Source organism: Egretta garzetta, unplaced genomic scaffold, assembly GCF_000687185.1.
Source record: "Egretta garzetta isolate BGI_Z169 unplaced genomic scaffold, ASM68718v1 scaffold353, whole genome shotgun sequence".
Lineage (NCBI taxonomy): Eukaryota > Metazoa > Chordata > Aves > Pelecaniformes > Ardeidae > Egretta > Egretta garzetta.
In genome coordinates, this window is record NW_009259307.1 from 822,056 (window position 1) to 849,357 (window position 27,302).

The 27,302-nt window shown below is 40.7% G+C and overlaps 1 protein-coding gene across 1 annotated transcript in view; it reads left to right on the plus strand.

Annotated features, from left to right (window-relative positions):
• The first annotated feature begins 487 nt into the window (after positions 1-487).
• Positions 488-27,302, plus strand: part of TRPM6 (transient receptor potential cation channel subfamily M member 6) — a 71,259-nt gene continuing 44,444 nt past the window's right edge. Inside the window, exons 1-13 of the mRNA XM_035891731.1 lie at positions 488-588; positions 1,429-1,467; positions 8,278-8,458; positions 8,824-9,037; positions 9,873-9,997; positions 10,789-10,960; positions 12,257-12,431; positions 14,119-14,242; positions 16,119-16,191; positions 16,312-16,412; positions 22,820-22,954; positions 23,486-23,539; positions 25,926-26,066. Coding sequence (XP_035747624.1) covers positions 488-588; positions 1,429-1,467; positions 8,278-8,458; positions 8,824-9,037; positions 9,873-9,997; positions 10,789-10,960; positions 12,257-12,431; positions 14,119-14,242; positions 16,119-16,191; positions 16,312-16,412; positions 22,820-22,954; positions 23,486-23,539; positions 25,926-26,066 — 1,635 coding nt within the window. The remainder of the gene's footprint in view (positions 589-1,428; positions 1,468-8,277; positions 8,459-8,823; positions 9,038-9,872; positions 9,998-10,788; positions 10,961-12,256; positions 12,432-14,118; positions 14,243-16,118; positions 16,192-16,311; positions 16,413-22,819; positions 22,955-23,485; positions 23,540-25,925; positions 26,067-27,302) is intronic.

The window sequence follows — 27,302 nt, forward strand, 5'->3', positions numbered from 1 at the left end:
GTCCTAGTTCAGCAAACATATAACCAGGACAAATCTATTCTTAACTCTGTTAAGAATAATAAAAGAAGGAATCAACTGTCTCTTTTAGGTATATAGAAAATCGTGCCCTTCTTGATACTTAGAGCTTTAGGAAGATCGCCATTTGCTAGTCTTCTGGCAGCAGGGAAGGGCAGTCCTTTAATCAGTTCTGATTCATCCTTACTGCTTCCTCTATTGTACGTGTGTGTGACAGATCCTCTAAATAACTTCCATGTTTATTAGTGAGGGGTGGAAATAAATTTTAACATTGTTCTTTCTGTGGGGCTGTGTAAAACTTGGGGGTGAAGGGCGAGGACTGTTCAGAGCCGTAGCTTCACCTTATAGTGTTTGGTTTCATCTGACATCGTGATGGGAATCATGCTGAGTTGTGTTACGCACATACAGCCCAGCCATGTAGACATTATAGGGCAATTTTCGGCATTATGTGCTAAAGTTCAGGAATGCAATTATGTTTGAAATGTCTTTTCAGTCCCCCACATCTTGGATCGAAGAGGTCTTCAGTAAAAGAGAATGTGCACACATCATTCCCAGTTCAAAAGATCCTCACAGGTAAAACAATGAATTTCACTTTCTTTCTGTTACATTTAGAAAGGATCAGAATAATTTTTTATGGGTGTTGTGTGTAGCTTGGATGAAGTTCTTTGCAGTTTTGCAATGCCCCAGTTGGTGATTGCTGGTGTTTCTGGGTTTTCGTGGGTACTGTCACCAGTACATTTTAGATCAGGCTGTTCATTTGAATTCTAAATTGGCAACAATTGACCTTCCTAGGCTTTTTAGGTGTGTTGCTGTCAGCCCAATAACCAAAACTGTGGTATGGCATCCAGTTGAGAGATTGAATTACGTGGAGCTACTGCTGCATGGGAATTCTTAATCCTGTACCATCATTTTCTCCCTTCCTCAGAATGATGCCTGCTGCTATCACAGTCCTCTGAGACAGAGGTTTCTGCTGGCACAGAGTGTGAAAGGAGTAAGGAAATGATCAAATCCTCAACCTGTGTTTTAGGACCTGGGAAAGCAAACATAATTTGGCATTCCAGATTGTGTATCTAGTGGATGGTGTTGCCTAAATAATAATAAACTAGGCAAGATTGCTTTCTGAGGATGTAAACTCGTAATTTTGATCATACTGGTTTGAACACATGGATAGCGTAGAGTAGGTAAGATAGGTAACTCATTTCTGAAATGCAGATTTGACACGCAGGCTGAGATGTAAGATGCCAAACAAATCACTGAAGTTACCCAGTACACCTTCCAGGGGTGAGTGCAGAAGAACACAGCCTTTCATGCTGTGGATGAGAATTTTTTCACAGGTGAATTGATTCTTTATGAATACCATTACAGATGTTTTCTTTTATACAGCATCTATAAATTATCCATCTTTTATCATAGGTGTCCTGCAGGATGCCAGGTGTGCGAGAATTTAATCAGGTAGGAGCGTATAAATGTATCTATGATTTTTATAATGACCTAGAGTTAGTGATGGGCGTTCCTAGTCAAGGAATTAATGACAACAAACATAACTGTCCTCTTACATTGCCAGAGCAGCATTTCTGGGGGTGTGCTGGAGAATGTTTAGCATAAATCTGGGTAAAATAAACTGTGTGATACACTTCAATTTATTTGCAATAGAAAATTTTATCCAATGACTTTGTGTGGATGAGTTTCCCTTGTTCTTCTCCTGAGGAATGAAAGGCAGAAATGTGCCTTTATATGGAAGACAATTCCAGCTATATCCTGGGTGATATGAAGGAGAGTGAGACGAAAGCAATGGAGAACAGTAAGAATTACAGAAAGAGGAAGAACAATATAAAAGGAGAAGAAAGAGGGTAAAAAAACCCATCCCTGATGGTAGTTTTTCTGAAGATTTTTTCACCTTCTCTGCAGTGGGCATTCTGAGTCCCTGCGTTTGGGAAGGCAAGCAACAAGAATTACATCACTTTGGTGCTTTTAACTGGTGTGTGGGTTTTTCAGACAATTAGATTTTTGTGGCTTGTATTAATTAGTTGTTTCCAATCCAACCTTTGTTGTTTAGCTAGTGTTACCAAACAGATTTCGATACTATATGTTTATGATAATAAATTCATGGTTGTTTGGAACAAAAATTCTAACTTTCCTTGACATTTGTTTTGTGTTAAAGGCCCCCGAAAGGCTGAAGCAACAGAAAACAATGAGTTTCTGATAACTAATAACTAGCAAGCTGGTGCTAACTAGTCTTGTCACCTGCATGAGCATAATTATTTGCTTTTTCATTGTGTTTCACATTTTATTTTGCTTCTAAGATTTATGTTAAACAAGAGCCACATTTTCCAAAAGGCAAGTAAGTTACTCCTTGAAAGCAGGTCACTGTAAAGGGCCAATATGCAGAATGGTGTTGGCCTTGTAAGGAAGGCAAATGATCTGTGTGGTGTTTGTTCAGAAAGGGACAACTCCCTCTGAGGGAATGGTTGCGTGCTTATTTTGCTTTAGAGCAGAAGAATAGAGGTTCAAAGATTCTCGCTGGTGTGTTCTGGAAGTAGGAATGCAGGGAGGATTTTAATGCTTCCTGCTAACCTGCAGATACCCAGGTGGGTATCTCAGCTGAAGTTAATTTGTGTTTAAGAATATGGTGGTTTAATCCCATCTAATTTGAGACTACAACAGTTCTGCAGTCCTCCCCCCTCCCCCACCACCCTGCAGAGTGACCAGGTTGTTATTTGGTCTGGGAAGCTCATTGGTATGAAAATTAACCTTGGCGGTGGAAAACCAAACCAAGATTAGCTTTCCACCACATCAGCCTCCTAATGAAACACAGTTTAGCTGCGTGAATGTGAATACTATAGTGGGAGAGGGAGTAAGAGAAACTGGAACCACCAGGTGGTTTGGGTTTTTTGTTTTTTTTTTTCACCTTTCCCTGTAAAGACAATCTGTACTTCTGGGGGGGTTTTATCTTGCTGTTTCTTTCACTTTTCGCTAAGCACTTTCGTGCTGTTTAAATTCATGTGAATCCTATTTGTCGGTCTGTCTGTAGATGCAGAATGTATGTGGGTGTCCGATGTTCATTTCAGTCAGCATTATCTTGCAAGTACATTTCCCCAAATGTTAATCCCCTATATCTTAAGGTGTACACAGAGCTTTATTGTAGGAGAATTTTTCTGTTCCTAACAAGGGAAAGAATTTTCACATGAGTGTTGCAACTGGTTGTATTTTATTAGATCAGCAATAAAACAGGCTTTGGGCCTCTTGAGATCTGTAATTCTCCACAACAGTCCAAAAGTGATGTGAATGTACTTGATGCCTACTTTGACCTAATGTAGGCAAATGAAATCTGTTAATGATTTCTTAGTTGCAGAAAACTTCCAATGTTTGCAAACAGTTTATGAGTGGGTTATGCAACTATTTGCTAATACTAAGTAAAATAACTCCATTTAATATTTGCTAATCAAATTTGAGTAACTTACTGGCACCTTGGTCCATATTTCCCTAGTGTGTTGAATTGGCCTCTATCTGCTCTTCAGTACAGTGCTCACCAAGATCCCAGACAGCACCTAGGCTTATCTCGCTGCATGAACATTCAGAAATGTGGTGCTGAATTTCTGTGTCCTTACACATCTGAGATGTTCTCACAAATTGTCTTCTGACCTTTTAGGCATATTTTTTGGACACAGTCTCTAAAGTGCTGCCTGCTGGGGCACCGGGTTTTGTAATCTGGGTACTGCAGTTACTTTTACCTCGGTGTCAACCCTCCAGGTTTCCCCTTGTTGCTCAGAGTGTGACTTTTCCAGGAATCTGCTTTTGTGTTACTGACATTGCTCCTTCCTTCACTAGCAGCTTCGTGAGCCTTTGAGGCAAAGCAGGTAAAGTTACTGCGAAGACGATACAAGTCAATGCATATGATCTATTTGTAGGGTCACAGGATAACTTAAGCTGGCAGGGACCTGGGGAGGTCTCCAGTCCCAGCCCCTGCCCAGAGCAGGCTCAGCTGAGGGATCAGACCGGGCTGCTCAGGGCTTTACCCAGTCTGGGTGTGAAACCCCCAAGGCCAGAGAGAGCCTGCCCTCCCCACGTCCCAGCTCCACCACTGGTCTGTCCTCCTGGGGAAAAGGCTTCTCCTTTTCTCCAGCCTGAGCCTCCCATATTTCAGCTGTGCTGCTGCCTTTCACCCTCCAGCCATGCACCACTGTGAAGAGCCTGGCTGCATCTCCTCCATCCCCTCTCGTCCATGCTGGGATGCTGTTGGGTGCTCCGAAAACCACCCTTCCTCCCAGCTGAACCATCCCCAGTCCTGCAGCCTCTTCTTGGAGGGCAAGGGTTCCAGCCCCACCACCCATCACCAGGATGGTCACTCTCCCCTGTAGTCCCTCCAGTTTTCTGGTGTCTCTCTGGGTTGGGGACCCAAACTGGAGACAGTACCCAGACAGGGTCTGGCAAGCCCCAGCAGAGGGGACAATCCCTCCCTCCCCTGGCCCTTGGGCCATGTCCTGCTCACACCACCCCAGGCACTGCTGGCCCTCGTGGCTCAGCTCGCTGCCCACCGGTGCCCAGGGCCATGACCCACAGCTGCCCCCTCCCCATGGCTGCACATGCCCTCCATCCCCTCCTGCGGGTCGTGGGTGGAGATGCTGAACAGCACAGGCCTTGCATAGACCCTGCGAGCCCCCGCTTGATCCCCCCCTTCCAGGCAGTGTCTGATCCATAACAACCAGCCTGTGAGCCCACCACCCAACCAGGTCCTCACCCACCAATGTGTCCTCCTGCCCAGATCATAATGTCACAGCCCAGGTATGAGAATGCTGGGGGAGACACTGCAGAAATCCTGGCTAGAACAGAGGTTGGTGGCATTTGCTGCTCTCCTCTCATCCCCACAATTTTTTCACAGACAGCAGTCAGGTAGGTCAGGCATAATTTACCCTTGGTAAATCCTTGCCAACAGCTCCCCATCACTGTCTTCTCCCTGCTGTGCCCAGACATGGGCTCCAGGAGGTCTCACCCCTTGATTTTACATGAGACTGATGGGAGGGCCAGTTTGCCTGTGGTTCCTCAGGTTGGCTGTTGCCCATTTTTTGAAGGCAGGAGTGACATTTGCCTTTCTCCAGTTGTTGGGGACCTCCCTGATCTCCATGACCTTTGAGAGCTGATGGAGCGCAGCTGCACAAGGGCATCAGCCACCTCCCTCAGCACCCTGGGGTGCAGCCTGATGAGTCCCAGGGACATGTGTGGATAAAGTGCTCCTGTGTGATCCCTACTCAACCACCATCCCCAGGTGCTCCTCTCCTCCTTGAGCACCATCGCTATGCACGCAGCACAAAACTTTACAGAAAAAAAACACTCCCAAACAGCTGTGTGTGATGTTCTGCTTTGGTTACCTCAGCCTTTCTGAGAGCCTCTTAGTCTTGGATTTTAACCTCCCAGGTAGCTCAGGAGTCCTTAGCACCGTATCCGTTCCTGTGAGACGTCGAGAGAGCAAGCATGCCCGCTTGGAGCAGAGCATGAGCAATTTGGGAAATACCAGTCCTTCCAAGTTCATACCTCTTGTTATGGTAATCTCTGAGGTAAAAGCAGCTGCATGTGCCCTGCACACCTGTGTGTTAGGTCCATGTGCAGTTCCTCCACTGCCTGCTCAGCGTAACTGAGCTGTTCTGGGTGCAGCTTACTTCTGGGTGCATTAACATGTAAATGTCCAGTATGTAGTGCAAATGATGTTAATTACTAAGATAGTTCAATGTTCATTGGGCCTCTCAGTTTCAAGGTTACTGCACTGACTTGTGTTGTCAGATGGTTAGTTCCTTGCTATAGGATCTCAGCTTTAAAAAGGCAGGTTGCTCGAGCTTTTGCTGCTCTAGGAGGAGCTGCTGATGTGGCCCTTTACAGAACAGTAACACATGAGATAGTTGTTCTGTGCTCATATTTTGATGATGAGCTGAAATCAGGATCAAAGAACAATAGGGTATCTATGTTTTTTCTCATCTTTCATCTAAAGATCAATTTTTTTCCTGACGTTTGCTGTCTCTTACCCTGGAGTCCCCCAAAAAGCAAGCAGAAGAAACTGGAGCAAGGAGACTAACAGCTCAGCTGTAGAGAAATTTGTCCTCTGAAGACCAGTAATAAAACAAAAACTATCTCTTTCTTTTGGTCCTTCCTCTGAGGTATGCAGGGAGAGCCTTAAACAAGCATAGTCATTGGCCTCATGCTCTTTGGGGGCAGATTTTATCCAAATCTGCTTCCCTTGTGCTATCTGCTTTGCGGCTACATTGGTCTGAAACACTTAGTTTAGATATGTCTCTGTAGTGACTCTGAATGCGGATTTCGAGTCCACATGTTAATTGACAACATGATGTCAGTAATGATCTTCCATTTTTGTTGATTGCTAATGGTCTTCTGAATTAATATTTTAATTGTATATCTGGAAGTGACTTAGTGTGACTAGCTTATTCTCCAAGTTCCAGCTTGGACACCTTTTGTTTAGTTCATGAGCCTTGACCTGCTTGTCTTGGTTTGCCTATGAGGAGGCAAAATTGCAGTGGGTTTTGCTTTTGGGGTCAACAGTAGTTTGTTTCAGCAGCTTCTGTGCCCCCTCTGCTAATCCCTGGGCTTTTTTTCTGCCACCACCACAGTACAAATGGTTGTGGAGTCATGCAGTGAACCAGTCCAGGCAATTCTCTCCTGGTTAGAGTAACTTGGCAATAAAAAAACTCTCTGTGAGGCTTTTTTCCCCCCTCCAGCTAGATAATTTCCTATTCATTTTTCCAAAATTCATTTGTGAGCACATGCCTGACTTCTCTCTGGCAAGTCCCTGGATTTCTGTGATATCCTACAATTTGTCTCAGCTACAGAAAAGGTGTAGGTGGTCTAGGTTAGCTAATCCATGTTGAATTAGCTTGACAAAAATTTGCACATTTTTGGTAGTCCCTATTGCCTTCTGACTTATAGCTAACCATCATCACACATATGACAATAGATCTCAAGTCTTTTTTGCAGTGCTAGGCTTCTACAACTCTTCTGATCTCCACTGAATAAGATTGTTTAATTGAGTATTAATTCCCCAGGAGTGTGGGAGGCTTCCTTCTCCAATCTGCTTTTGCAGAGCATTGAATCAATCAAGTGTAGTTTGCCTATGTTGAAATACTGGAGTGCAAACATAATTTCATGGTTTCTGGGTATCAAAAAGGGCCTTTCTAAAACAGTTTACTTCCTGAATTTTCTTAGGGTTGTTCTGTGTTTGTTTGTTTGCTTGCTTGTTATTTTTAATCTATTTGTCTATCACTAGTTAGTTCTCACTCATCTCCACAGAAAACTCTCTTTCTGAACATACCTCTTCGGGGTTTTGCAGAGGTAGTTTACATCTAACCCGCCCCTAGATCCACATGTGATACATCTGAGTCCCAAGGCAGTCATTGAATTTGGGTTGTTGGAGGCTGCTTGGTATCTTAAAAGACTAAAAGTGAAGGATTTATCTCCATTTCCCAGGGTATATTAACTTCTGAAATGTCTAAAGGAAAACCGGACTGTCAGATGTCACTAGAAATTACACTGAAGTTAATCCTGTAGAAGAGACTGGAGCCTGTCGAAGCCTGTATGACAGTAATACTAATTGAATTTGGAATCTGGGTTATTCATCCATTTGCAAACCTTTAAGGCTAACTGAGCTTCTGCTAAATTTCCCTTAACATTGCACTTCAATCCATTTATTTTGTGTATTTGCTTTGATGGCATCCAAGGATTAGTATAAGGGTCACCCTGAAGTTCTCTCTAGACTGAGGGTTGCCCCTCTCCTCCTGATTAATGATGGTAACTCTTAGATCTTTCTTCAGTGCCTAGAACAACCTGTGGTAGTAACCATAGCAAACCTTGGTGTCCTCAGATACTCCCCTGAAATCTCACATGTGAGACCAGTAGGTCTAAGCTGTATTTCTTGGTCAGAATTGCTATATGGAACGCTCAGATTGTTACAGTGTCACACAGAATCACAGCATGGGTTGGAACGGACTCTTGAAAATCATCTAGTCCAACTTCCCAACTGTTATTAGTGTTCCTCGGGTAGAGAACAAGTTCTGTATCCAACAAAACATATTTATGATTTAATTCAATGTCATTCTGCATTGTTGAGATTTTTTTCAGCTGAGATAATTTCTATTATATTCCACGTCAGCAAGCTACAATATCTTTGTTTGTAGAAAAACTATTTGGGCGATTGTGATGAAGATCCTAGAGTTGCATCCAGGTGTATTTGTTATAAAATGCTTTCTTTATTTTTAATGTGAGATGTTGCTGTGGACGGCTGATTGGAGATCACCCAGGAGTAGACTGTAGCTGGCCTGTGTATCAGGCTGCCCCTCAGAGAGATGAAGGAGAATGGTCTGTGCAAAAACACACAAAGACGAGTCCAACGGATGCATTTGGTACAATTAATTTTCAAGATGGAGAGCACACTTACCATGCCAAGGTAATAGATGCTGGGTTTATATGTCTGATTTCTTTTTATAATTTAAGCATAAGAAAGATAAAAAGTGGGTTTGGGTGAATATCAGATTGCTTGTCTTCAGAGAGCAGGGGGATCTGAAAGTAAGTCACATTAGAGTTTGTTTATGATATTTTTATGTTGAACTTCACTGCAATTAAGCATAGTCCATCTTGCTGTCTGTATTGCTCACTAATGTATTTTTGTGCTGTCATGTTAGTGGTACTGTGAAAGTTCTAATCCTGCACGCAATCTTTAAGACAGTAAAGCTGAGAACTTTGTAAGATGTTGCAGTATCTTCTCTTGGAGCATGTAACGATGTTCATTTTACCCATTATTATTTCTTCCAGTATATTAGACTCTCTTATGATAGCAATTTGGATCAGCTGTTGCACCTGATGGTTAAAGAATGGCAGATGGAGTTGCCAAAGCTAGTGATCTCTGTTCATGGAGGCATTCAAAATTTCAAACTTTCCTCAAAGGTCAAGCAGGTTTTCAGCAAAGGATTGGTGAAGGCTGCTGAGACTACAGGAGCATGGATAATTACAGAAGGCATCAACAGCGGTAGTGTAATTATATTTCTTCATTTCAGTCTTCCTCTGGTGTTCTTTCTGTGCATATGAAGATATACATTTAGGGAAAATATAATGAAATTGTCTCATAACTTGTGCTATTTTAGCACAAAATGAAGCATCTTTTTTTAAGGATCATTGCATAACTCAAAGAGTGACATGCTCCTCTGCTGTTGACAGGCATTCTAAATATTTTTAATAACTTTATTTTATTATAGAGCAGAGTATTCTGCATGTAATAAGAAACACTGATAGTAGATAACCAGAACTTTTTTGCAGTCAGTTTTATCTGCTTAATTAAAATAATTTGGGTTCTGAGGGCTGTGATTGGTTTTTGAAACAGTTTTAAAATCTAAATTTAACTTGTGTTTTATAATTAAGAAAGTTTTGAATTATGATAATCCATTAATTAGCCTATTAGTATCTGAAGCTCCCTGTAGACTGCTCTTGAAAACTGAGGCGGTCAGTAAACCACAGAACTGAAACAATTTTACTTCTTTAGCTTTTATTCAGTCCAGTGACCTTACAGGAGAACATTCTGTGCATTTATGTAAATAATAAAGTTTTTATGGAGTCAGAAAGCACCATTACCATCATATATGAGTATTATTAATTACAAATATGTGTTGAGTTTGAAGCATTGGCGCATTACATCTGAGCCTTACAATTCCTGCAGTGGATGCCAAATATACAAGTGGAGTGGGTTCGTTTGTTTCTGATTAAGACATAACCATAGAATAAATTAAATGACAGGAAATGCTTTCATTGGTGTCCTGTAGTAGGTCTCTGGATGTAGAAGAAAAATGATGATTTAATTATCTGCTTAGGAGTGTCCCGGCATGTGGGGGATGCGCTGAAAGGACGTGTCTCACCACACCTGAGGCAGATCTGTGCTGTTGGGATTCCTCCATGGGGTATCATTGAGAACCAGAGGGATCTCATTGGAAAAGATGTGAGTTGGACACATTTTAATAATAATACAAGCCTTCATGTTCAGAGGATGTTACAGCTTTCTTGCATGCTTTATTTTCTTCTTGCTTCATTTCACTCGTTTGGTATTTTTTCTCAGTAATAGAGGCTTAAATTTTGCTCAGCAGTAGAATTCCGTGGCGCGTGGAAGCACTGTATTTTTCTTTTTGTATGTAAATGAATAGTTTTAAAATACTTATTTTGTTACAGGAAATTGCCATTCCCTTTTGAAATTTGGTAATTGATTAGGCAATTCTCTTGTGGTTGCAAATTATGTATATTTATATTCATGTGATTCAGGATGAGTAATCAGGTTAATGGTATACACAAATAGACTATTAATATGCGTGATTTTTATTCATAAACTAGAACTTCATGTGTGTGCCAATGTGAGGGCACAATCTACATAACTGTCTAAAAACGCTTGACAAGTAAGATGAAATTGTTCCCGATAAATTAAAGCTCACATACATTTTTTAATGGGAATACACCCAGGAAAAATATGCCATTGTGTTTCACCTGCTGCAAAGAAAGGCAGGTGGTGACTCTGCCTAAGGACTGCAAGCCGAATCAGAAATGCTTTCTGTGGTATTAATTGTGTTTTTTGTTGCTGTTAAGAATCAAATGAAAACCCGTGTGTGAGTAGAGCAGCAAAAGGTGTGATGGAGGCTTTCAGAAGATCACAGTATGATGAAGAAATACATACAAGTGAGGCAACATAAATGGTGATATTTTGTTTGTTCTTTGAAGACCTTTTTATTTTGCTTTTCTTAGGTAGTTTGCCTGTACCAGACTCTCGGTAATCCACTCAGCAAGCTAAGTACCCTCAACAGCATGCATTCTCATTTTCTAATGGCAGATGATGGGACAGTAGGCAAGTATGGGAATGAAATGATGCTCAGGAGGAATTTGGAGAAGTACATATCACTTCAAAAAATACACACAAGTGAGTACTGCTGTGGTCAGCTTTATGACAGAAAAACCTATCCTAAAAGTTGTGGAGGTACTTGACATTTACTGTTACCTCTTGTACATCTTGCCATAGAACTCACTGAGGCTGAAAGTTATTAACTGCACCTGTCTTGAACGCTGAATATCAGGAAAATGAAAAGGACAACATTTTTATAAAGCATTACGCATTTGGGTTAACTCGTGTTCTGGTTTCTCAGTTGTAGACGCATCTAAATGACTCAGATTATTTATTAAGTATCGAGCATTTTGTTACTCTGCAGTTTTGCGTGGTTTCTGTATCAGCACTAGTTTCCCAGCATTTTACTGGGTGGAAAAATTGCCACATTCAGTGGAATTTGAACCCTGCTTCCCCTGTTCATCACTTTTGTCCTCATCCCTCATATTGCAAGCCTGTGACCTCCTCAGGTACAGAAACAAAGACTGCTTGTGAAAGGAATAACTTCAGCCAGTGTTTGTTTGTCAGATTGCATAGCTTCCATTGTTTGCCTACACAGTAACTGAGTTATGGTGTAGAAATCATGAGTGAAATATTTATTACACAGAGAAGTATTTATTTTTTATACACTAGATTGTGTAAAGTATTTATGGAAGTTCACTCTTACCTAGTGATTTGAATCTTGAGATATGTTAAAAAGACATTATAGCAGAGTTATGATGTTGAATCCTTGTTTTCTTTATCTGCTCACATGACAGTGTTTACAAACTTATAAACTTACCCAATTTTTAATGTGTTCATATTTAGAGCTTCTTAACGCAGCTTCTTGTGTCTTTTCTTACTATGAGTTTTTCCAAGTAGGACTTTTTGTTGGTTTTCCATTTCTATTGGATCTTATTTGAAATTTAGTTCTGATTGTTAAAATAAACCATGCTGCTGCTGCAAAACTTGAGAAAGTCTGTAAAGAAGTGCCTGATTGCTTTTCTATCTGTGTAGGTAAACACAAGGGTATTCATGACATTTCAAATGCTGTCAACGTCCTTGCGTGTGAGAGCCATTCTAAAGGGCAGAGAGCTATTCTGAAGGATTTTTCATCTTTCCAATGCTAGGGCTGCTTACAATTTTATCAGGTTTTCATGGTCTTTTTGATCTGGCTGCAGAAGTTCTGTGAAAGTCTTAAAAGAGTGTAAATCAAATTAGACATGGTGAAGGCATGATTTCCTCTCTGTTGAACCATGCATGAGACTCCTTCATGAGTATTTATTTACCAGATGTTCTGATTTTTTTTTTGTGACTGAGATCTGCTTGTAACTGGTTAGGTGTGTTTTGAAACAGGAATGGGCCAAGGTGTACCCGTAGTTGGGCTGGTGGTGGAAGGAGGACCCAATGTGATCCTAATGGTGTGGGAATATGTGAGAGCCAGCCCAGCTGTCCCCGTGGTGGTCTATGAGGGCACTGGCAGAGCTGCAGATATCCTGGCTTTTACCCATAAACACACAGGTGATACGGGGTGAGTAGTGGCATAATGCTCCTCCTGCTTGGTCTGTCATATTGGGAGGGACCTGAAAACGCCTGTCTCAAAGCTGCTGAGATAATTTCTAATGCTTCTAGTAATGACCCCGCCATGGTCTTTTGCTGGCTTTTACTTCTGTGAAGTGAGAGCAGAGTTTCTTCCTTCCCTGCCCTAAATTAGTGCTGAAAGAATTATTCTGCCAAATTTACTAAGGCTTTTTTGAAGAGGAAAAAGAAACTGCATCTAGCTATTTTGAGTTATTACAATGTTCCTCACCTTTGGTGAGGGACACTGCTGAGTGACCCCAGAGTGCCTGCTTGGGTTTTGACTCACAGAATCACAGAATTGCAAGGGTTGGAAGGGACCTCGGGAGATCATCTAATCCAACCCCCCTGCTAAAGCAGGTTCTCCTAGAGCATGTTACACAGGACTTGTCCAGGCGGGCTTTGAATGTCTCCAGAGAAGGAGACTACACAACCTCCCTGGGCAGCCTGTTCCAGTGCTCCGTCACCCTCAGAGTAAAGAAGTTTTTCCTCATATTCAACTGAAACCTCTTATGTTTCGGTTTGTACCCATTGCCCCTTGTCCTGTCGCTGGACACCACTGCAAAGAGTCTGGCTCCATCCTCGTGACTTCCGCCCTTAAGATATTTGTATGTGTTGATGAGGTCCCCTCTCAATACTGTCTTCTGTCATCAGTATTCTGTAAGTGGGCTTGGATAGGGGTTGCACAAAGCTTTTGAGACTAGGGCTGGGGTAAGTTGCTGTAGAAGCCTCAAGCTGGGGTAGGAGGAGGACTAAGGTTCCTTGGCGTTGGCTTTGGTTTACCCAGTGGTAACCCTGATCTGTCATGCTCATCTAGCCGTAATGCTTTATGTCACCTCCAGTGCACCCTCAGCTGCAGACTCTATTAAACCTACCTTGATGGAAATTCTGCATCCAAAATGGAAATAGATATACATATAGTTGTATAGCCCATTAATATTTTTGTGAAAGTTTTTCAAAGTCAAAGGGCTTTTTAAATAAAAAAATCAAACTTTAAAAAGATGGCCTGGGTTTTTTTGCAATTAAAAAAAGAGGAACAATTTAATAAACTTTATTTTTATTTATTATCTTTTCTAGATGTTCTCTTGGGGGAGTGGTATTTTCACTGGTGTGTTGTATTGAGAACTTTTTTCTTCGCTTGTTTTTTCTTCCATATTTTTGATCTTTAAAAAAGAAATCCTGCCATTTCAAAAGAAAAGGAAAATATGGACGGAAAGGTTAACAGAAAGATAAATGAGGGAGATGGGAGAGGTATGAAGCCTAATGAACAAATACTGAGGAATTTAATTTTATCCCTATATGACTATTGAAAGAAAGAAAAACTTTTCTAAACTTTTAGTGATTTTTAGCTCTGTGTTCACAGACAATACTTTGAAAATTGCTAACTTTTTATTTGTCCTATTTCCAATAGTAAATATGTATGGTCAGAACTAATGCCTGAGTGAATAATAATTTAAGTTATAGGATGCCTTTGTTTTGTTGAAAGAAGGCAGGAATAAGTCAACAGAGAAGTAGAAAATAGAAGAGATTTCTTATATGTTTCTGCTTAGCACAAGTTTTGACTTCTGTTGAGGTGTCATTTGGGCTGGTAAGAAGTAGCCAGAAATATACTTATTCTTGCTTGTATATCTGTTTTTCAGGGAGTTGCGCCCTCAGGTGAAGGAAGAGGTCTTAGTAATGATTCAAAACACATTTAGCTTGGGACAGAAACAGTCCAATCATCTATTTCACATTTTGATGGAATGCATGGAGCACAGAGAGTCCGTGAGTGGGGTTCACAGTCTGAGTTTAGGATGTTTTCATTTGCTGTTATCCTTTTTGCTCTTTCTGTGGTGGGTTGGCGTGGGCACAGCAGTTGCACAAGTAATGGTGTTATCTCTGATATAAAAATAACACAAAAGTGTCTGTGCTAATTTATATATTGTGTAGCTCCACAGAACCTGTTTAGTTAACTTCTCAAATCTCAGTGGTTTCTTATGAAATGACAGCCTTTCTGATTTTAGTAAAAGGCCAAACATCTTTGTTTTTGCAGGAAAGATCAAGTAATTCCTACTTTTTTTTTTCTCTAGTACTGTCTTATTTGTAATTTAGAAATGATTCCATCGATTCTTCTGCTTATAAAAGAATTGTGCTAGAACTTGCCTCTGAGTATTGAAATGTACTTTTGAAATGTGCTGGCATGTCTAGTGGATCAGGTACTCATTTGAGAGTAGAATCATAGAATCATAGAATGATTGGGTTTGGAAGTGACCTTAGAGATTATGTAGTTCCGACCCCTCTGCCTTGGGCAGGGACACCTTCCACTAGATCACGTTGCTCAAAGCCCCATCCAACCTGGCCTTGAACAATTCCAGGGATGGAGTGTCCACAGCTCCTCTGGGCAACCTGTTCCAATGCCTCACCACCCTCACAGTCAAGAACTTCTTCCTTATATCTAATCTAAATCTCAGTTTGAAATCGTTAGGCCTCATCCTGTCACTACACTCCCTGATAAAGAGTCCCTCCCACCCCATCTTTCCTGTAGGCCCCCTTTAAGTACTGGAAGGCTGCTGTAAGGTACCCCCAGAGCCTTCTCTTCTCCAGGCTGAACTCTTCCCTCTAGAGTATCAACCACACCACTCAGCTTGGGGTCATACTCAAACTTTCTGAGGGTGCACCCAATCTTACTGTCCATGTCCCCAGCAAAGATGTTAAATAATCCTGGTCCCAATATGGACCCCTGAGGGACGCTACTTGTCACTGGTCTCCACCTGGACATTGAGTCACTGGCTGCAACTTTCTGAGTGTGACGATCCAGCCAATTCCTTATCCACCAAGTGGTCCACTCATCAAATCCATGTCTTTCCATTTTAGAGGCAAGGGTGTTGTGTGGGACAGTGTCAAATGCTTTGCACAAGTCCAGGCAGATCATGTCAGTTGCTCTTCCCTTATCCACCAACATTGTAACCCTGTAATAAAAGGCCACCAAATTTGCCAGGCACAATTTGCCCTTAGTGAAGCCATGTTGGCTGTCACCAGTCACTTTACTGTTTTCCATGTGCCTTAGCATAGCTTCCAGAAGGATCTGCTCCATGATCTTGCTGGGCACAGAGGTGAAACTGACTGGCCTGTAGTTCCCTGGGTCTTCCTTTTTTCCCTTTTTAAAAATGGGGGTTATGTTTTCCCTTTTCCAGTCACTGGGAACTTCACCAGTCTGCCGTTACTTTTCAGATATGATGGAGTACCAAGTATTTGTTATGGGAGTAATGACAATTGTAGCAATGATCACTAAAATGGAAACTACCCAATATATTTTTATTATTTTTTGTTTTACTTCATTTGAGTGTCTGTTTTCTAGTTGAAAACTGGGTAGGTATCAACCATGTTGCGTTTTTACATTTCTCAGCTTTAAAGGCTAATCAAAAGGAAATAGACTCATGTTATTATGCAGTAGGTTGATGCCAGTTTGCCTGGGGTGCCATTGCATTAAAAAGCAAAATGGTACATTTTATGTCTGAAACAAAGGAAAATCACGTCTGGGCCTTTTCCATAGTTTGTATTGAAATGTGTATGATTTAATCTACCACAGCCCTTACCAAGAAGAAATAACTACAGACTTCTCTGCCTCACCTCAAATAGTGTACTTCTGCAATTCTAACAGATAACCATATTTGATGCGGAGTCAGAAGATCAGCAGGACATTGATTTGGCAATTCTGACTGCACTCTTGAAAGGTACCTATCTAAAAATATGGCCTATTTTCATCTGACATACAGTTCCATTGGCTTACCTTTTCAAAGCAAAGGAGTAACATCAATGTGTGGAAACTGCTAGGTCCTTCGCTTTTTTCCTAGGTACAAATATGTCTGCTTCAGATCAGCTAGATTTGGCGTTGGCCTGGAACCGGCTAGATATTGCCAAGAAACACATACTGGTTTATGGACAACATTGGAAGGTACTATTATTTTTTAATTTTCACAGTGGCTTTACACTTTATGATGATGACTATTTGTCCATTATTTTCGTTTGTCAGGCTTTAATTAAGGAATAGTGTGATGCTTGGAGTCAGTCTTCTGACTTTGGAGGGGTGTTATTCTTAAAATTGAGAAGTATTCAACTGCAGAGTGCATCAGATGAAAAATCAAACACATTTATTTCCTCAGAGCAGAGTTGATGTCAAAAATTCCTGTAGTTTTCACTGCTAGCTTTTCCAATGAGTTTCAGTGGTCTTTCTGGATGTGGATTCCTCAAGCCTGTGTTGACAATCATTGGTGGTCAAGGATATTTAGTTGTAGCCCAGAGTACTTTTTTCTCTAAAGGAGTAAAGTCCAATGGAGCATTGCCTCTATTTTCCTAACTCTAGACAGAAATACAGAAATGACAGTCCTTTATGGTATTACCAAGTGAAAAAAGGTAGAATTAACTATGGTAACGTGGCATCATAACTTTATTTTAGGTGCAGTTTCTTAGGAATAGCTTCAATCAAGGCAAGCCATGATTTAGACCTACATTAACTATATGCCTGTGAAATAGCATGCAGTAGCAACTGCATCAGTCTTATAAATTGTGTTTTTCAAGTTTTCAGATGTAATCCAGTGTTTAAGTATAACCCTCCCTAAGTGAGTTTTTATGTACATATGATTTTTATAGATGATAAATATAAAACTGTATGTGCCTCAGCACATGCTATTCCCATTTGTTAAAAGAGTAAATATTTTCTTCAAGAAATAGTGTCTGATGCTCCCAGAAGTACTTTTTAAGTTCTCCCTTCCAAGAATTACAAGGTTCATTTTTCCAGTCCCGAGTGCCTTTTCTTCTTTACAATGTAAGTTTTGGAAAATTGACAGTGGGTATATTTTTTTTTTTTGAGTGACCATAGCTGATTGTTTGACACAACAAGGGAGATTAATTTATTGATCACCAGTCTATATTTTCCTGTGGTGTGTAAGGCTGAATCCATGGAGGACTGTTCCTGAGATGTCTACAATTGGGCATCCATGAATTAAAGGTTTTTTTATTGTTGTTGTTACCTCTTTGGGCTCAGTTCATTCTCTGTGAAGTGGAGATGGTCACATCATGTTCCTGCACAAAACATGGTAATATTTTTATTTTTACTTGACACCATTTATTTAATGATGTGAAGTGCTGACTGAAAAGCAAAGAAGGAAGTTGCCGGTTTTGTTTTCAGGATTTGAACAGTGTGTGAATAATAAGGGATGTGCCAAGCCTGGAACAATAAAGTTGGAACAAAATATTGAATAGCTCCCTGCTAAGAGAGCATCATTCACTCTGTGAACTGAGTAAGACTAAGCCCTCTGGGGAAGCATAGTATATGAATGAGCAATGAATAATTGTACCGTTATTCATGGTGATGAATTTTCTGATAACTTTCGAGTGTTTGACTGCATAAACTTAACAGTGTTTCTGTCCAACAGACTTTTGTTTTTATGGAATATGGAAAAGATTTGTGTATACATAATGACGTGCGTATTTTTGCCCTTTTGAAGTTTTTTTACAATACTGTTTTGTGTTTTGACTCTATGAAGACAATGTATATTTTCCAGTCTTCTTTCATTGTTTTATAGCATGTACATTTTTTTATTTGTGTTTCTTTAGTTTTTTGCCTTCAACAACTCTGCTGTGAACTGTTGGTAGGCTTTATTGAAGCACATCTGTGTAAGATATTAAAGAAAGGGGGACACCATCTATCTTACTGCTTGCAATTCTGTACTCCTGAAGTAAGAGAAAAACATTATGCTTTTGCCATTTTTATCATTGATAAGGCAAGGCCTGTGAGTCTGCATAATTCCTTCGCATTTAGAGGAGAATTGTGGCAGACTAAACTTTCTTTGACTGGTGAATTAGTACAAATGATGTAATAATGGAATCACAGAACCATAGAATAGAATCATAGAATCATTTAGGTTGGAAAAGACCTTTCAGATCATAGAGTCCAACCGTAAACCTAACACTGCCAAGCCCACTACTAAATCATGTCTGTAAGTGCCACATCAACACGTCTTTTAAATACCTCCAGGACCACTTCCTTGGGCAGGCTGTTCCAATGCTTGACAACCCTTTCAGTGAAGAACTTTTCCTAATACCCAATCTAAACCTCCCCAGGTGCAACTTGAGGCTGTTTCCTCTTGTCCTATCACTTATTATGTGGGAGAAGAGCCCAACACCCACCTTGCTACAGCCTCCTTTTGGGCACTTTTAAGGGGTGATAAGGTCTCACCTCAGCCTCCTCTTCTCCAGGCTAAACAACCCCAGTTCCCTCAGCTGCTCCTCATAGGACTTGTGCTCCAGACCCCTCACCAACTTCATTGCCATTCTCTGGACACATTCCAGCACCTCAATATCCTTCTTCATGTAAGAGGCCCAAAACTGAACACAGTATTCAAGGTGCAGCCTCACCAGGGCCAAGTACAATCAGTGCCCTACTCCTCCTGGCCACGCTATTCCTGATACAAGCCAGGATGCTGTTGGCCTTTTTGGCTACCTGGGCACACTGCTGGCTCATATTCAGTCAGCTGTCAATCCCTGTCTGCCAAGAAGCTTTCCAGCCACTCTTCCCCAAGCCTGTAGCATTGCATGGGGTTGTTGTGACCCAAGTGCAGGACCTGCACTTGGCCTTGTTGAACCTCATACAATTGGCCACAGCCCATCGATCCAGCCTGTCCAGGTCTTTCTGTAGAGCCCTCCTACCCTCCAGCAGACCAACACTCCTGCCCAGCTTGGTGTTGTCTGCAAACTTACTGAGGGTGGGCTCCATCCCCTTGTCCAGATCATTGATAAAGGTGTTAAACAGAACTGGCCCCAGAACTGAGCCCTGGGGAACACTACTTGTGTCTGGCCACCAACTGGATTTAACTCCATTCACCACAACTCTTTGGATCTGGCCATCCAGCCAGTTTTTTACCCAGTGAAGAGTACAACTGTCCAAGCCACGGGGACATTCTCCAGCTAGGAGAATGCTGTGGGAAACTGAGTCAAAGCCTTTACTAAAGAAAGAAATCTTGTACTGAGAATGCTGAATTTCAGTGGCTGTTTGCTACCTGATATTTTCATTTGATGCCTTCTGTTCCTTGGTGAAAAGGAGGCTTGGGGGAGACCTTATTGCCTTCTACAACTACCTGAAAGGAGGTTGTAGCAAGATGGGTGTTGGTCTCTTCTCCCAAGTAACAAGTGATAGGAAGAGAGGAAATGGCCTCAAGTTGCACCAGGGCAGGTTTAGATTGGACATTAGGAAAAATTTCTTCACTGAAAGGGTTGTCAAGCTTTGGAATGGGCTGCCCCTGGAAATATTTAAAAGACAGGTAGTTGTGGTGCTTAGGGACATGGTTTAGCGGGACTTGGTAATGTTAGGTTAATGGTTGGACTCTATGATCTTAAAGGTTTTTTCCAACCTAAGTGATTCTCTGATTATGTGTGTATGGGAAACAACATTTTCCTAGTCCCCACCACTTTGACACAGAAGATATTAGAGAACTATTGCATAGTCCCCATCTTCTCTCCTGGCTTTCCCTAGCTGTTTATCTGTTCAGTTTTTCTGTATTTCTGACAGTGTTTTCTGCTCTTCTGTGTACTTTTTTCAGGTCTTAAAGTCATCTTTTGGGATAGGCAGACCAGCACTCTACCCAGTATTCAAGATATGGTGTTCTTCATTGAGATATTTAGTGAAATACTAATATTTTATACATTATGCTATATTCGTCTAAGTATAAATCCTAGTAGTCTGTATGCCTTTTTTACTTGTTTCCAACTTATATCCAACTTACATTCATGCTTTAAAAAGATATGTCCACTAACATCTTTTCTGACTTAATTTCAAGACTGATATGTATGTAGGATTGTTTCCCAAACACAGATTATATCACATTTACCAATATTGCATTTCATCTGCTTTTTTGGCTGGTTAGCCCATGTGAGATTTTTCTGCATCTCTTCTCAATCAGTTTCATTACGATGAGTATTTCTGTATCATCCTCAAGCATTGTCAAGTCAGTATTCAATATGTGGAATTTTCTTGGTCTTCTACCACTATTAATAACCTTTTTCCCTGCCATTTGATCAGTTATTAAACAACTGGAGTACCTTTTGCCTTGTGGCACCTTAATTTGTAAAGAAGTCCTTCAAGAAAGCCATCATCAAAAGCTTTTGGGGGGATACAAATGTACTGTATCAATCAGACAGCCTTATCCTCCTTGCCCCTGCCAAAATTCTGGTAGAGTTCTGATTTAATTCTACAAAATAGCTGCCTTTCTTCCTCTTACGCTACTGTATTTACCCATGTTGCTATTATTGCTATTCCTCATTGTAGTTCCATTATATTTGTCCTTATAAAGTTCTGACTGTATTATTATGCCATACTTTGACAACATGTACACTCCTTTGTCTTTTTTAACCATAGGCATATTTTCTACCGTCTTCTATTCTGCTGTTAGAGGGGCTGATTTCAGCTATACTTCAGATCCCTGGGAACTCTTAAATGAATACCACCTGGTCCTGACAATTTGCTACCTCTTTATGGATGACTTCTATAATCTTTTCTACTGACACTTCAATTTGACACAGTTCCTCAGATTTGTCTGCCATAAAGAACAGCTTTGATGTAGGACCTTTCCTAACATGTTTTGTAGTGAGCAGTGAGGCAATGAATTAATTTACCATTTGTGCAAGAGCCTTATCTCCTTGTGAGTTTCTTTTATACCTTGACCATCCTCTGGCCTTATAGATTCACTGGCAGTCCCCCTACTCCTGCTCCTCACTTCTGATATGTTTGAAAAATCTATGTATGTGTTCATACCTATTTCAGTGCAATTGTTCAGCATAATTTTGAATGAAAAGTCATTGTCAAATAATGAGTATGCTCTCCCCTTCAAGTAAGATGTAAAGAGCTTGTAATAAACAAGCCTCACATCTCTTGCTGCTTCTCCAAGAAAAAATTAGAATGACTTGTATTCCAGAAAGTTTTTCTTTTTGACTAAGCAGGAAAAAACTCTTAAATACAATTTTTTTCTTCATGCATTGTAAAGAAGAAAAAAAAAAAAGGAAATGCACAAGCACAGTTTTAAAGTTTGCTTTTAACTTAGTTCCTTTCTTAATTAAAGAGGAGTACCCCTCCGAGTATCAGGGTCTGCCAGACCAGTTTGTGCATGATTATTTTGGTTGTGTGTTCAAATTTTGAATTAGATATTTAAGCAGTGTTTTTTACTTGATTGTCCATGCAGTCTTAGTATTTTTCTGTCTATTTAAGTGTTTTAAGGAAACATGCACAATTATGCACAGATTGTGGCCATTTGTTTTTAGAACTCTGCTCCTAAAAGTTCAGAAGCTAAAGATTGTAACCAGCTGTAACCATGTTTCTGCTTAAATGTCAGCTCAGTCTCAAATGGCCTTTACAACAAAGAATGTCATTCTAGTAGTTACCAGACGGCTGTCTAAACCTCTTTAGACACACTGCCAGCACAAGGAATGACTGCTTGAGGAAATTTAATACACGAATGGTCACGTTGAGATATTTCTGGAAGAAACACCAATAATTCAGGAACAGCGCATAAGTTTTCTTTTCACGTGTGACAATTCTGTAACATTTGTTGGCCATCTTTTAATACCACTTCTGCCAAACGTGAATACATACATGGAAAGGACTAAATTCACTTGCCAAGTCATTATTAGCACCTGCCCCATTTGTGTGCCACCGTCCTCACTCTGCTCACCCCACTGCGTTTTCTGTGCATATGTGTTCTGTAGAAATTCTTTGTATGGATTTATATGGGCCTCATGTGTCCAGCTCCTTTGTTATTTTGCATGTAGGGATCCTGCTGAGCTCTGTGCAAGTGCTTTCACCTCTTGGACACAGTTGTAGGTAGAGCTCTGCTTCGTGGTGTCTTTGAGAGAGTTTATCCTAATGCAGATTCTCTCTCATATTTGAAAGAAGTCTGCTTTAAAGAACCTCAGGTTCTATAGAGAGATCTTGAAATACAGTACCTTGAAATGGCTTCTGTCATATGTCAAAAAAGAGAGGCTTCCCTCCGCCCTCTGCATTATCATACATTAACTTCTGAAGTGAATTAAAGAGTAGGGAGTGTATTATCAGAGTCTGGTTTTAAAGTTAGATTTGTAGAAGTCTCTACAGACATTGGGTTTATGGAGACTCAGTTTTACTCCCCCTCTCTGTTGGATTTTTTACAAAGATGATTCCTCCAGCATATTTTTCTTTTGTCCTGTGCACTTTAAATATATGTAAGGACAAATCATTGTCGTAGAGACATCCCTAGCTGTTCATGAATGTTATATTTATTTCCAAAAGAAGATAATAATTTTCTAAGCTTTTACTTCATCTCTATCCTTCTGGAGGTTGGTGCCTTGGAACAGGCAATGCTGGATGCTTTAGTGATGGACCGTGTGGATTTTGTGAAACTGTTAATAGAGCACGGAGTGAACATGCACCGTTTTCTTACCATATCTCGTCTGGAAGAACTCTACAATACAGTGAGTATTTGAAGCCCCGGTGTACAACTTTAGATAAGAATGCCTAGAAAGAATACGGTTTTGCTTAAGAGATTTGATAATTAGGTCACATTTTTATAAAGGATTTTTGAAAAAAAATAAAAGTTATTGGGGTTTGATAATTCTTTATTGTAATGTTGAATTTTTGGATTGGTGTCACAGCTTTTTATTTTTGATTCATTGACAGGAACCAGACTGAATACTCACCTGAAGCTCATGAGAAATATGTTCTGATTTTAATTTGGTGTGCATGTTTATCTTGCTGAAAATGATGCATTGTTTAACCAAAGTGATACCAGCTTCTTTCTAGAACATGTTAAGATTTAAGAAAGTAGAGCTGTTGCAGATTGGTGTTGAAATGTTTTTGCAGAGATTTGTGGGGATAGTTTGAGTGGGGAGAATTTGAATCACAGTAGCTTGTCCCAAAGATCTTCTAGCTGCTTTCTTTTACTGTATTGATTTCCTAATGTAGAGTGAAATGTTTGTTTACTGTCTTTTCTTTTCACACCGCAGAAACAAGGACCATCAAATCTACTTTTGCATCACCTAGTTCGAGATGTGAAACAGGTAATAGACATAGGAAAGTCTGGGGAGCAAAAATGGTAGCTTAGAACTTCAGTATCCACTGGCACACTGCTATTAAGTAATACGGGGGAATTTTAGGAATAGAAGTGATGGATTTATTAGCACACTGCTATATCTGCTAAATGGTTTTATCTTCATCCCACTGATCCCCCTAAGCAATTAACTAGTACACTACTACTGAATGCTGCCAAGGGTCCTGTACCTTAATTTCAAAGCCAAGCAGTTTGTGTGGATCAGACTCTCTTTCTGAAGTTATTAAGGTGACATTATGAAGTGATTGTACAAAAGACTTAGTGAATTAGTGCAGTAGTTATGCTCATTGCTTTAAGGTTTTCTTTTTTCCCCCAAAGCTAAAAAAGCCTTTCCTTGTTGAGCAGCAAGAATATACTGTGACAAATATATAATATTATTTTAATGTGCTGCATTGCCTAGGAGAACAGAAGGTGGCAGTGGATGACTACTGCATGGAGCACTGGCTCTGTTAGTAGTTTAGTGGCAGCCTTGTTATTTAGCTCTACAGTTAATTTATTGCATGTTTTTGTTATCTATTGTACCTCACTGCACTGTTTAGCCAGGAAGGGATGAGCTGTTCCTTCCGCATCTAGTCTCCACTGCAGGAGATGCCTAGATCCAAAACTAGATTAATTGGCTAATTCTTTCCAGGGTGTGAATGCTAAGATAAAATAAAAGGGTAAGTCTGACTGTTTGCAGAGCTCTGTGGTCTCAAGTAGTGGGATTTCTGGTATGATTTTTGGGTGACTTTCATGTCAATTCCATTTTTGATTCTGTAGGTGGGTCTAGGGTATTCTGGTCTCCATAGCAAGCTATTTTCTGTGTTTTCACATTCTGGTGGACATATTTGAGGTCTAATTTATGTGATAAATCGGGAAGAGCTCAGTGTTAAAAATACACTGAACTTTTCCAGGCTGAGAAAACTGTCTTCCTCACTGATACTGAAGTGATTTGCTCCTTGATGTGATTGCTCTCCTAAAACCCATGGCCTGGTTACATCTCAGGACAATCTGGGAAAGCTCAGGCTGTGATCTAAAGGGAATCTTTTGGTACTTGAAATGGAATAGTGGAATTCAGGTAGAAAATGGGTGCACAATTTCAAAACTTTCTGCACCATTGGGTAAGCTAAACTCACTTACAAACAGGTCTAAACACTGAAAAAACTTTTTCACCTGAGCTTCTCTAAGTATGCATAAGGCTCTGTAAATGAGTTGTGCAGTTGCATCTTATTAAATATGGTAACAGTAGCTAGGACAGTCACAAGAGAGATGTGACCATGGATTTCAGAGTATTTTCTCCATTAGCATGACCAGCTTTGCTGCTGCTGCTGCATTTGAATGGAGATAAATTGCAGTCTGCCCTGATAGCATAAAACATGCTTTTTAATGCAGAGGAGTATCTACAAGTACAGGCAGTCAGAAATACTTGCCTAGTTTTCAGTGACAGAGCTAGCAACTCTATCCTGTAAGATGTACTTTTGCCCGAGAGTGCTCAGCATGTTGGTGCCTTCTGTTCCCCAGGGCTGGGTGGCCTTCGCTAGCTGTACTGAGCCTTGCCACTAAAGTCTATTGAAAAAAACATCAGTCTAAAGAAGAAAAAGACTTTTCACAGTCTGAAAGGCATATGCCACTAGGAATACATAACACCTATGATCCCATCTATGTACAGGCCCATTTTTCAGTTCCAGGAGTTGTGGTTTAAGGTTTTACCAATCATCTTTAAAATCTGCGTGTCTGTTCTTCAGAGAGTTTGTCACAAACTTTGTGTCTTGAAAGGACAGTGGAGGTAAACTGGGAGGCAGTAGTGGTTTAAAAAAAAGTGGTGAAAGACTCAGAAGGTACAGCTAATCCACGTGCAGCTGCTGTCCTAGTTGTCATGACAGTCTTGAGCCTCTACAAGCAATTACCAGTCTTCAGGAATTACTCTACAACATTAAATACATGCTTCATCCACCTAATTATTTTAATTAATGAACTAGTTTAATGAGCAAATCATACCATTCTAGTTTTATCTTGTTACGAGAAGATTTTTATCAGTCTCTCTGGCTGTTAGTGATTAACCTGAAGAACCATTACCTTCACTGTTGAATGCAGCTGGTCTTCTGAACATTGCAATATATGTCCGTGTGTGATGTGGGTGCAGTGGTCTGTAGATGTCACACTTTTCAGGCTGAAAATGTGGAAGTACCTGTGTTCTTCCTCCTAGGGAAGTTTCATACAACTAGTGAATGTGTATGCATTCCTGACAGATGCAGAAGGTCTCAGTTGCACCTTCTTCCAGACTCCCCTCACAGTAGTAGGGCTCTGACATGGTGGAATGTTGCATTGTGAAATGCTTGTGACATTTGGTGTTTCAGAATGCCCTTTCATTGGATTACAAGATATCACTGATTGATATTGGGCTGGTGATAGAGTACCTCCTTGGTGGAGCTTATCGGAGCAGCTACACAAGGAAGCATTTCCGAATTCTCTACAATGATCTCTACAGAAAACACAAGGTAACTTCTATGAAATGGCTACCACCGGTCACCAAGAAAAGCTAAAATGTGACATCTGAAAATAGCTCAGGTTGTCATTGTGGTTTGTCTGAAGAGCATCAGTTAAATATATGGCATGCTTGTCTGTTTTGTGAATCTCTTTGCCAACTGTGGAGAGGTTGCAAATAAAAACAGACAAATTCCTCCCCAAACTAACTCCTGCTCCCCAAGCCCACCAGTGATTGTTAAATTAACTATTAGTTTAGTAAATTTACCTTTGTGTCCAATAGCTGGATTGTGTTCGTCATCTGTCATCCATCAATAAGGACTGACAGGGCTGTACCGACCACCATTTTCCCTTTTGCAAGGGAGATTCACGTTTCTGCTCTTGCAGCTTGAACCACATCACAGAAATACTGAATTCAATAGGCAGTAAACTAGACTTGGAGCATGTCAGCATGGCATAGTGAAGAGCAACATGGAGATCCCTGACCCAAGTTTTGAGCAAATGTCTTACCTTTTAGGAGGAGGGCTAGGGGTGCTTCTTCCTGCCCAGGCCAATGAGCTGTGTTTGCCTGGCAGAGCTTTTTCCGTGACTCAGTGGTCGTCGCAGGGGAAGTCTCATGCTGGATGTGCCAGGCTGCACCCATGGTAAAGTGGCTTTGCGCAGGCAGACGGTTGTGCTTGGACATATGTGCTGTTCTGCACCTTCTCAATCCTTAAGGGGTTTCACTGTACAGCATAGCATTCTGCCACATCTGCATATCGGTAGCATTACCTCTGCAAACAAACTGCCTCGGAACAACAGTGTGCAAACATACTAGCACTTTCATTTTCCCCACTGACTTTCCAAACCCAGTAACTTGAAAACAGCCTTAACTTCTCCATAAATTAGCCGAACATCATTCCCAACATCACAGAAAGAGCAGACTTCCTGCATAAGAATTCTCCCTGGTCTTCGGAGTAGGCCTGGACTTTGATTAAAGTACTTCCATATGTTAAAAAACAAACAACAAAGACCTTTCATCACCATGTACTGCTTTCATGACTAATAGAAGAACCTCAGGGTGGTCAGAGACAGAGCCTCCTGTGTGTCACTGGCTTGATACAGTGCTTAAAAAGAGATATTTGAGCAGTTGTAATACTTGTCACTGTATCCTCATGAAATATGACCTTAATAGGATTGCGTGAAACCACATGAGCATATGACTAGGAACTGCAGGGAAGAGCATTAGTGATTCAGCTGGTAGCACTCTT